Here is a 12,442-nt window from a genome sequence, read left to right as displayed (position 1 = left end):
AAAGAGACTACACCTTCCGGTGCACCCCGCGCCCCAAAGACCAATAGCGCTCCATGTCACTATCGCGAGGCATCATGGGAATGGTAGTTTGAAGGGGGACACGGCGTGCACCGCGCGTCAAGGCCCAATGGTGTCTCGGGTCATAATCGCAAGGCATGACGGGAGTAGTTCCGGGAAGGGCCCGGCGCGCCGCGGAGACGCCTGGGCGCAAAGGGACGGTTACGAGAAGAGGTGGCCGCGCCTTCTCCATGGCCGCCGCTCGTGTCCCGCTGTGGGCAGTCTGTGTGCTGCGGATGGCGCTGGCCACAGTCTACTTCCAGGAGGACTTTCTAGATGGAGGTGAAGGGGCTCCGCCGGTGGCGGAGGCTTAAGCTCCCTCATACCCCAGTGCCCAACGGATGGCCCAAGTTGCCATTGCCCCCGCCTGTCGCCGAGGTATCGATGGTGGCAAAACCTCGAAGCTTCGAGGCCTCGAGGGACCCCAACACTCTCCCCACCACCCAAATTAACAGTTTTCAGCCCTAACCGGTGTTATTTACCCCCAACAGAGCGCTGGAGGAACCGATGGGTGCAGTCCACCAATGACTCCCAATTTGGGTATTTTAGACTCTCGTCCGGGAAATTTTATGGTCATAAAGAGAAAGACAAAGGTTAGTGTAGGAATCGTGAGAAAATCAAGGTGAATGTTAAACCCCCATAGCAACCTTTCAAGGTAGGTGTGGCACAGCCCTAACACCCATTTCACAGGTCGGGAAACAGGCATGGGTAGGGTCTTTTTGTCTTCTCTTTTCTTGACCAAGATACCCCCTCTTTACAAGCACTAGTCAAATGGGTTTGGAGAGCCGAGGGTCCTGCCCTACAGAAGGAAAAAGTTTAGAAGGTACTTCTCATTTTTATTTTCACGTTAAAAAGAAAAACAGGGTAAAAGTTATATGCCGTCAAGCACACGGATCTTTGGGGGTCCAATAGGACGAGTGTTTACAACTGCACACCGAGGTCAAGATAGGAACGTTTTCAGGCCCCACCTCCACCCCCAGAGTCTTCCCTTCTGGCCTACCCCCCCCCAAGTCAGTAGTCTCCAAGTACCAAGGATAACCTGTATTCTGACTTCTCATTCCTGATGATCAAAGGTAGGCAAACTAAAGCTCCTCTACTGCCTGTTTTTTGTACAACCAGTTAGCTGAGAGTGGTTTCTACGTTTTTTAATTGTTGGAGAAAAATAGAAAGGGGAATAGTATTTTGTGATGCATAAAAATTACACAAAATTCAATGAAATGCCTGAAATTTCAGGGTCCATAAATAAAGTGTTAGTGGAACACATTCATGCTCCTTCATTTGCATACAGTCTATGGCTGCTTTCAGGCTGCAAAGGCAGAAATGAGTAATTAGGATGGAGAAGGAATGGCTCCCAAAGTGTAAAGCATTCATTCCCTGGCCTTAACAGAAAAAAGTTTGCCAACCCCTGATTTAGATTAAAAAATTTCCCTCTTTACCACCTTCCACTCAACTTCCATCTTGGCTCTGTTACTCCAGTGTTGCCTTCATTGTTTTGTGGATACACGTTGTTCCAAATTGTCAGGCTGTGATGGCAAAAATGGAGTGAAAATAACAAGGTGGTCTGTGAAGCTTGTACAGGGAGCGGGGTTGTCATTTGTTTTTTTCCCACAATGTTTTTCCTTCCTCCAACCTGGAATCCTGAGACTCTGTGCGTTTCATTCATTCCAGCACTTGTCTACTGAGAGCAGACACAGGCAAGGCACTGAGGATACTGGTTAATTTGACCCCTTTCATTGTGGTCTCCCAGGACCGTAACATAGAAGCCATGGATGGAAAGATCAATAGAATTTAACCAGACAGAGATGGGTGAGAGGTGATGGTGGTGGCTGAGGAGTGTGGTGAGACTCAGAGGGAGGTGGTGAGTCAGATGGCCTTAGGAATTGCCTGGATGGTAGGGGAAGGGGCTACAGATCACCTGAGAAAGGGAAGAGTGGGGGAAGAATGTAGGAGAGAGAGAGAGAGAGAGAGGTTTGGGAGTGAGGAGTCAACCGTGAGTTCAGTCTTAGACATACTGACGCAAAATGCCAGGTTCATTAATGATGGCTCTCAGCATAGGCAGTTATGGAGGCTGGAGTATGTTACAAGGAAGGGTAGGTTATAAGAAGACTGGCTCTGTTTTCAGGTTTGTCTTTTTTTTTTTAATTTAAGTATAGTTGATTTATAATATGTTAGTCTTAGGTGTACAGTACAGTTATATATATTTCAGATTCTTTTCTCTTATAGGTTATTACAAAATATTGAGTAGAGTTCCCTGTGCTATACAGTAGGTCCTTGTCAGGTTTGTTTTATACTCCAGTATAAGATAAGGAATTGGTACAGAGCCTTTTGGCTACTGAAAAGGGGTTTTTGGTCTTGAAGTGAACAGCTAAATTTATAAAGTACAAGAAGATTCAGATGACAAAAGGATGGTATCTTCATAAAAAGAGCCACCACACAGATGACACCCAAGGACCAGCTCATCCAGTGCAGTGAAGCACTTTTTTCCCCCCCAGATCAGCAATCTGTCCTCCATCAGCCGTTGTGTCTCTTAAATAGCTGTTTTAAGATGAGAAGGAAAAGAAGTAGAATGTTCCATTGTTTAATCCAGTTGTTACAAAGCTTCCTTGTACATTCCTACCCCTTGGAAAATGAAGCAAAATTAATCTTTTATCTATAATTAGATTGCATATTTGTCAGTTAGAGCTGAAGTGTTTTTATAACTTAAGACCTAACAGTGGTATATTAAGTACAAAAACATGTACATGAGTATGTGAACTAGAAGTTCTGTGGCAGCGAGAGCCTGTTAGTGATATGCCCATTGTATATCATTGTACAAATGTGCTATAGGTGCAGGATCAACATAAATGGTTGGAAGGTTTATTATCAGGGGTGGGGGAGGACAACCATGTAATTCCCTGCATTGCCGAGCAGTGTCATTCCTAATCCTTCATGAGTACTTTTTATTTAAAGGTCTGCAGACCACTCAAAATAGCCGATTCTACGCCATCTCTGCACGGTTCAAACCATTTAGCAATAAAGGGAAGACTCTGATCATTCAGTACACCGTGAAACATGAGCAGAAGATGGACTGTGGAGGGGGCTACATTAAGCTCTTCCCTGCAGACGTGGATCAGAAGAACCTGAATGGAAAATCCCAGTACTATATTATGTTTGGTGAGTTTAGATAGTATGGACAGCCATTTCTTGTGATTTTGAAAACCCTTCCACCTGTAGGATCCTTAGACTGACTTTGCTATAGTTGTGTTGAGTTTATCTAACTAAAGGTTTCTAGTACTGTTAAACCTAATTAGTATTAAAAAAGGCGACTGTACCATTCTGTTGTTCTTGGGAGAAAGTTATTTATTCAACATTAATGTAGCCCCAAGTATTTTGAATGCCTCGGGAGTCAGTAAACCTTGGCCATGGGCCAAATCGGCCCACAGCCTATGTTTGTTATGGCCTATGAACTGAGAATGGTTTTTTTAATTTTTTGGCTGCATTGCATGGCTTGCAGGATCTCAGTTCCCCGACCAGGGATTGAATCCGGGCCACAGCAGTGAAAGCCCAGAATCCTAACCACTAGGCAACCAGGGAACTTCCTGCTTCTTAACATTTTTGGATGATTAAAAAAATCAAAAGAATGACAATACTTTTAACCCATGAAAATAATATGAAACTCAAATTTCAGTGTCCACAAATGAAGTCTTATTGGAATGCAGCCTCACTCAGTTCATTTACGTCTTGTCTATGACTGCTTTCAAGCAGTAGTGGCAGAGTTGAATGGTCATGACAGAGAGTATGTAGCTCACAAAACCAAAAATATTTACTGTCTGGCTCCTTACAGAAAAAGGAGATCATTGACCCCTGGAATACATTAAATGTCTCCTGACACTAGGAGTAATTGATTAACATCTGTGCTGGAATTGGGAAGGGACCACATTGGGCTGCAGGAACTAGACATAACTGAAATGTGTGGATTCAAAAACGTTTAAGAATGAAGAGGATTCTGGGAAGATGGGGGAATAGGAAGCACCAGGAATCTGTCTCCCCACCTAGACAAGACAACATTCTTGCACTGGCATAATCTGTCTGATGTAACAGCTAGGGAACTATGGAGTCTGTGGAAGTATTGCAACTTCCAATAGAAAACTGGGGAGGTCAATTTGGGTGAATTTCAGTTCTTAGCACAGTAGTACCTACCCATTCCCACCTCCAGCCATATGGCAAACAGACAGCTGTGCACCAGGTTCCTGGAGCAGCTTTTACGGGAGCCAGGATAGGCAAAAAGGACCCTGTCCTCCAAATATCAAGGATCTGAACTCTGATGGCTGATTGCCCCTTCTTGTTGCAGAGGTGCAGAAAAAGAGATGGGCAGCCCTTGTTGTTAAACACATCCCCATTGTTATAAGCCTTTCCCCCTCCAGCTGAAATGATTTCCAGGAGACTTAAAGGGCCAGAACCCTTCCCTCCCACCCTTCATTTTTCACCTTTTCCCTTTTAGGAAGGTAGACATTAAAGACTAAGACATTAAGAAACAACTACATATGCAGGGAAAATTAGAAAGTGACTACACATACACAGGAAAACACTCAGAAAAGACCTGAGAAAACCTGAAGTTTACATCCCAGGCTGACCCTTGGTACAGAGCCAGCCTTCAACAATCAGTCAAAAAACCAACAACAACACAGCAAATCCTGCGGAAGGAGGAGAATCTGATTTCCAGACTTAACATTCATTATTAGACTCATATGTCCAGTGTTTAACAAATAATCACAAGGTATACAAAGAAACAGGAAAGTGTGGCCCATTCAAATGAGAAGAATAAATCAACGTAAACTGTCCCTGAAAAAAAGACCTAATGGCAGATCTGTTAGACTTAAATAACTGAATGATGCTAAAAGAACTAAGTGAAGATGTAGTGAAAGTCAAGAAAAATGAGAGTAAAATGGAAATATCAGCAAGGAGATAGAATACTTAACAAGAAACCCAAATCAAATTCTGGAGCTGAAAAGTAAACTAACATGAAGAGTTCACTAGAAGAGTCAAAGGCAGATTTGAGCAAGCAGAAGAAAGAATCAGAGATCTTGAAGATAGGATAATGGAAATTATCAAGGCTGAGGAGCAGAAAGAAACAAGATTGAAGGAGAGCAAACAGAGGCTAAGGGACCTGTGGGACACCATCAAACAGACCAACGTGTACACATTGTGGGAGGGACAGAAGGAGAAGAGAGAGAAAAAGGAGCAGAGGGAGAGAATATTTGAAACAACAAAGGCTGAAAACTTCCACATTTGATGAAATACATGAATATAAATATCCAAGAAGCTCTATGAACTCCAGGTAAGATGAACTCAAAGAGGTCCACACCAAGACACAGTGTAATCAAACTTGCAAAAAGCAAAGACAAAGAATGTTGAAAGCAGCAAGAGGGAAGCAAATCATCACATACAAGGCATTTGCAATAAGCTTATCAGCAGATTTCTCATCAGAAAGTTTGGAGGCCAGAAGATAGTGGATTCAAAGTGAAAAGAAAAAAAAAACTCTTAACGAAAACTCATATTTGGCAGAACTGTCCTTCAAATATGTGGAAAAATTAAAACAGAAAAGCTGAGGGAGTTTGTAACCACTAGAACTGCCTTGCAAGAAATGCTCAAGGGAGTCCTGCAAGGTGAAATGAAAGGACACTCACTAGACAGTAACTCGAACCTATATGGAGAAATAAAAATCTCAATAAAGGTAAATATAATTATAAAAGCTAGTATTATTTAACAATGGTTTATAACTACACTTTTTTGTTTTCTACATGATTTAAGAGACTAATACATTTAAGGAAAAACAATTATTTGTGTAAAAGCTAATATTACTGTAACTTTGGTTTGTAACTACAAATCTAGTTTTCTACATAATTTAAGAGACTAATGCATTTTAAAGAATTATTAGTTTATGTTTTAGGGGACACAGCATATAAAGATGTAACTTTGTGACATCAATAACTAGCTAGATGGGCTAAGGGATAAAGAGAGAAGACTCAAATTACTAAAATCAGAAATGAAAGTGGGGATGTTACTACCTTGTCTACAGAAATAAAAGGGATTATAAGAGAGCACTATGAATACTTGTACACCAAAAAGTTGGATAACCTAGATGAAAGGGACAAATTCCTAGAAACACAAAACCTACCAAGACTCAATCACAAAGAAATAAGAAATCTGAATAGACCTATAAGTCGTAAGGAAATTGAAGCAGTAAACAAAATTATCCCAACAAAAAAAAGCCTTGTCTCAACAAAGTGAGTATATGGGGAATATACCTCAACATAATAAAGGGCATATATGACAAACCTACAGCCAACATTATATTCAGTGGTGAAAAGCTGAAAACATTTCCTCTAAGATCAGGAATGAGATAAGGATGCCCACTCTTGCCACTTTTATTCAACATAGTATTGGAAGTCCTGGCTACAGCAATCAGAGAAGAAAAAGAAATAAAATGAATCCAAATTAGAAAGGAAGAGGTACAACTGTCACTGCGTGCAGATGACATGATACTATACATAGACAATACTAAAGACACTGCCAAAATACTACTAGAACTAATAAATTCAGTAAAACTGCAGGATATAAAATTAATATACAGAAATCTTTTCTTTCCATACACCAACAACAAACTATCAGAAAAATTAGGAAAACAAACCCATTTACAGTTGCATCAAAAAGAATAAAATACTTAGGAATAAATCTAAGGAGGTAAAAGTCCTGTACTCAGAAAACTATAAGGCACTGAAGAAAGAAATTGAAGATGACACAAACAAATTGAAAGGTATACCTCATGGATTGGAAGAATTAATATTGTTAAAATATCCATCTTCCCCAAGGCAATATACAGATTCAATGCAATCCCTATCAAAATACCAATGGCATTTTTCACAAACGAGAACAAATAATTATAAAATCTGTATGGAAACACAAAAGACCCCAAATAGGCAGAACAGTTTTGAGAAAGAGTAACAAAGATGGAGATACAACACTCCCTGATTTCAAACTATACAACAAAGCTTATAGTAATCAAAACAGTATGGTACTGGCACAGAAACAAACACATAGATCAGTGAAACAGAATAAAGATTCCAGAAATGAACCCATGCTTATATATGTCAATTAATCCACAACAAAAAAGGCAAAAGCTTACAATGGGAAAAAGACAGCCTCTTCAATAAATAGTTTTGGGAAAACTGGGCTACTCTCTCACTATATACAAAAATAAACTCAAAATGGATTAAAGACTTAAGTTACAACCTGAAACCATAAAACTCCTAGAAGAAAACAGGCAGTATGCTCTTTGACTTCAGCTTAAGCAATATTTTTTTTGCATCTGTCTCCTCAGGCAAGGGAAACAAAAGCAGAAATAAATAAATGGGACTACATCAAACTCAAAAGCCTTTGCACAGTGAAGGAAACCACAAACAAAATGAAAAGGCAGCCTACTGAATGGGAGAGGAGATTTGCAAATGATAGATTCGATAAAGAGTTAATATCCAAAATAAACAAAGAATTCATAGAACTCAACATCAAAAAAAAAAGCCCAATTAAAAAATGGGCAGAGGACCTGAATTGACATTTTTCCAAAGAAGACATACAGATGGCCAAAAGACACATGAAAGATGTTCAGCATCACTAATCGTCAGAGAAATGCAAATCAAAACCACAATGAGATATCACCTCACACCTGTCAGAATGGCTATTATCAAAAAGACAACAAATAACAAGTGTTAGTGAGGGTGTGGAGAAAAGGGAACTCTTGTGCTGTTTTGGTGGGAATTTAAATTGGTGCAGCCACTATAGAAAATGGATGGAGGTTCATTAAAAAAAATTAAAAATAGACCTGACATACGATCCCACAATTCCACACTGCGTATTTTTCCAAAGAAAACAAAAACACTAATTGGAAAAGATATATGCTCCCCTATGTTCATTGCAGCATTATTTCCATTAGCCAAGATATGGAAGGAATATAAGTGCCCATCAATAAATGAGTGGATAAAGAAGATGTATATATACAATGGAATATTACTCAGTCATAAAAAGGAATGAAATATTTCTATTTGTGACAACACAGATGGACTTAGAGAGTTTTATGCTAAGTGAAATAAGTCAGACAGAGAAAGACAAATACTATATGATTTCACTTATATGTGGAATTTAAAAAACAAAGCAAATGAACAAATATAACAAAATAGAGAGTCATAAATGTAGAGAACAGGTGGTTGCCAGAGGGGTGGAGGGTGAAAGGATGAGTAGAGTAGGTGATGAAGATTAAGAGGTACAAATTTCCAGGTGCAAAATAAGTGAGCCACAGGGATGAAATGTACAGCATGGGGAATATAGTCATATATTATATAGTCATATATAATAATGTAGCTTCTTTGTATGGTAACAAAGTAATTAGACTTATCATGGTGACAATTCTGTAATGTATAAAAATATTGAATCACTATTTTCTGCACCAGGAACTAACATGTTCTAGGACAATTATACTTCACAAGCAAACTCATAGAAAAGGAGATCAGATTTGTGGTTACCAGAGGTGGGCATGGAGGAGGGGGAATGGGATGAAGGTGGTCAAAAGGTACAAACTTTCAGTTATAAGACAAATACTAGGGTTGTAATGTACAATATGATTAATATTCTTAACACTGCTGAATGTTATATATGAAAGTTGTTGATAGAGTAAATCCTAAGAGTTCTCACCACAAGGAAAAAATTCTTTTTTTAAAATTCTGTACCTATATGAGATGATGGATGTTCACTAAATTTATTGTGGTCATCATTTCATGGTATGTGTAAGTCAAATCATTATGTTGTGTATATTAAGCTTATACAGTTCTGTATGGCAATAATATTTCAATAAAACTGGAAGAGAAAAGGAAGGAAGGAAGGAAGGAGTGAAGGAAGGAAGGCTGGCTCTGAATCTGATGGTTTCACTGGTGAATTCTACCAAACATTGAAAGAATACCAATCCTTCTCAAACTTTTCCAAAAAATTGAAGAGGAGGGAACACTTCTTAACTCATTCTATGACGCCAACATTACCCTAATACCAAAACCAAAGACACTACAAGATAACACTGATGCAAATCCTCAACAATATACTACTAAACAGAATTCAGCAGCATACTAAAAGAATTATACAACATGACCAAGTGGCATTTATTCCTAGGATGCAAGTATGGTTTGACATATGAAAATCAGTGTAATATGCCACATCAACAGGATGAAGGGGGAAGAATGATCATCACATTTGATGCAGAAAAAGCATTTGACAAAATTCAACACCTTTTCATGAAAAAAAAAAACACTCAACAAACTAGGAATAAAAGGAAACTAATTCAATGTAATAAAAGTAATAATAAATGTAAAAAATAAACAATACTATATTAAAATTATTAATTATTAATTAATTATTATTAATTAATTATTATTATATAAATAATAAATAAATGTAATAAAACCCCACAGTGAACATACTCAGAAAAACTCAAAGTGTTTCCTCTAAGATCTGAACAAGGCAAGGACACCTGTTTTTCCACTTCTATTCAACATAGTACTGGAAGTTTTAGCCAGAGCAATTAGGCAAGAAAAAGAAAAGAAATTGGAACAGAAGAAGTAAAATTATCTGTTTGCAGATGATATGATATGTAGAAACCCTAAAGCTTGCACAGAAAAACCCTGTTAGAACTAATGAATGAATTCAGCAAAGTAACAGGATACAAAGTCAACATGTTAAAAAACAAAACCAAAAACAGTTGCATTCCTATACACAATGAATAATCTGAAAAGGAAATTACAAAAACAATGTCATTTACAATGACATCCAAAGGAGTAAAATACTTAGTAATCATCTTAACCAAGGAAGTGAGAGACTTGTCTAATGAAAACTATACACTATTGCTGGAAGAAATTAAGACATAAATAAATGGGAACACATCCTATGTTTGTGGATTGGAAGACTTAATATTGTTAAAATGTCAATACTACCCAAAGCAATCTACAAGTTCCAAAGCAATTCAGTCCAATCCCTATCAAAATTTCAATAACTGGGACTTCCCTGGTGGCACAGTGGTTGGGAATCCGCCTGCCAATGCAGGGGACACGGATTTGATCCCTGATCCGGGAAGATCCTACATGCCACAGAGCAACTAAGCCCATGCACCACAACTACTGAGCCTGTGCTCTAGAGCCTGTGAGCCACAATTACTGAGCCCATGTGCCACAACTACTGAAGCCTGCGTGCCTAGAGCCTGTGTTCTGCAACAAGAGAAGCCACCGCAATCAGAAGCCCATGCAACACAACAAAGAGTAGCCCTTACTCGCCACAACTAGAGAAAGCCAGGGCACTGCAATGAAGACGCAACACAGCCAAAAATAAATAAATAAATATAAATAAATAAATTAAATGGTTGGTTCTCAGATAATCAACAAGTTGGTTTTAATAATCAACTGTATAGCACAGGGAACGCTACTCAATACTCTGTAATAACCTATATGGGAAAATAATCTGAAAAAGAGTAGATATATGTATAACTGAATCACTTTGCTGTACACCTGAAACTAACACAACATTGTAAATCAAATATCCTCCAATATAAAATAAAAATTAAACTATATATATATATTTTTAAGAGGTAATTCCTTGGTGGTCCAGTGGTTAGGACTGCGCTTTTACTACCAAGGGTCCAGGTTCCATCCTGGTTGAGGAACTAAGATTCTGCAAGCTGTGCGGTGTAACCAAAAAAAGAGAGAAAAAGAAAGAAAGAAAGAAAATAAATAAATAAAATGGTTGATTTTATGTGATGTGAATTTTGCCTCAATAAATTAAAAGGGTTTGGGAATTGCATGACAAAGGAACTCCATGGCTGATGATTTTTAATGCTGTCACAGCCTAAAAGCCCATCTCACCTCTTTCTTTGCCAGAACCACGTTCAGGCAGCAGCCAACTCCCCAGGACAGCCTTGGTGTCGGCGGGTCATTCGGTGAGCCGCGCTGGGGCACAATTTTGGTGGCACTGTCCTGCCCTCCCATTTCAGTGTCCCCATGTCTTACACATCCTGTTCACACTAAAGCTGAAGTGAGACAGGATATCCAGGGACTTGAAAGTAGGGTTTGCTGAGAGGTGACTCAGGAAGATGGATTCTCTAAGTACCTGCCCCTCCGAGCCTGTGATTTCCCCTTTGGTGGAAGATACTTAGAGTAGTCAAACTCATAGAGGTAGAAAGTAGAATGATGGTTGCCAGGGACTGGGGAGAAGGAAAGATGGAGAGTTATTGCTTAATGGGTATAGAGTTTCAGTTTTACAAAATGAAAAGTGTTATGGGGATTGATGGTGGTGATGGTTGCCTAACAATGTGAATGTGTTTAATACCACTGAATTGTACACTAAAAATGGCTAAGATGGTAAATTTTGTGTTGTACGTATTTTGCCACAATAAAAAAAAGGTGGAAAAGAAAAAGCTTTAAGGATGAAAATGTATTTTTAAAATATCCATCCATAATCCAGATTTGGGGACTTATTCTTTAAAATTATTTTCTCTCATGTGACGTTTTCCCATGCTTGTTTAAAATTTTTTCGTGATTAGGATCAGGCTTCAGACACCTAGTTATGCTGTCCTTATATTTATATACAGCTGATCTTGATGTTATTGTAGAAGTAAAAAGAATATTATTTTATTACATATTAGATTACTTATTAGATTTAGATCTAATTCTGCTCTGTCATTTTGGAGAGTGAGGCAACTTCTCCAAGGACACAGCATTAGATCGATCCAAAGTTTCCACAGGTTGCGCACTCCCCGACTCCCTGCCCAGAGTTCTCTCTACCTACCACGCCTCACATTTACTCTTTTTTAAAATATTTATTTATTTATGGCTGTATTGGGTCTTCATTGCTGTGTGCGGGCTTTCTCTAGTTGCAGCGAGCGGGGGCTACTCTTCATTATGGTACGTGGGCTTCTCATTGCGGTGGCTTTTCTCGTTACAGAGCACAGGCTCTAGGCCCGTGGGCTTCAGTAGTCGCCGCATGTGGGCTCAGTAGTTGTGGCTTGGGCTCTAGAGGACAGGCTCAGTAGTTGTGGCACACAGGCTTAGTTGCTCTGCGGCATGTGGGATCCTCCCACACCAGGGCTCAAACGTGTGTCCCCTGCACTGGCAGGCGGACTCCTAACCACTGCACCACCAGGGAAGACCCTCACATTTACTCTTGAATTAAGAATCTGGAATGGAAAAGGTCTTTATTTAGATTAAAAAATAAATTTAAATGTTTTGTTTATGGTTATTATTCTCTTAAAACAGGATGGCAGAGATATCTGGCAAAAAAATAATACCTATTGAATTAGAGATGATTTCACAAATATTTG

General features: G+C 39.0%; 1 protein-coding gene across 1 annotated transcript in view; it reads left to right on the top strand.

Annotated features, from left to right (window-relative positions):
* The first annotated feature begins 202 nt into the window (after positions 1-202).
* The window catches only part of CALR3 (calreticulin 3), a 33,728-nt gene continuing 21,488 nt past the window's right edge, over positions 203-12,442 (top strand). Inside the window, exons 1-3 of the mRNA XM_027084559.1 lie at positions 203-339; positions 549-650; positions 3,007-3,210. Of these exons, the coding sequence (XP_026940360.1) occupies positions 249-339; positions 549-650; positions 3,007-3,210 (397 nt within the window). The 5' untranslated portion in view covers positions 203-248. The remainder of the gene's footprint in view (positions 340-548; positions 651-3,006; positions 3,211-12,442) is intronic.

The sequence above is a fragment of the Aethalodelphis obliquidens genome, unplaced genomic scaffold, assembly GCF_003676395.1.
Source record: "Aethalodelphis obliquidens isolate GAN/ISIS:26980383/991018 unplaced genomic scaffold, ASM367639v1 scaffold53, whole genome shotgun sequence".
NCBI lineage: Eukaryota > Metazoa > Chordata > Mammalia > Artiodactyla > Delphinidae > Aethalodelphis > Aethalodelphis obliquidens.
The sequence above is the reverse complement of the archived record's forward strand: the minus strand, read 5'-3'. Positions and strand labels throughout refer to the sequence as shown.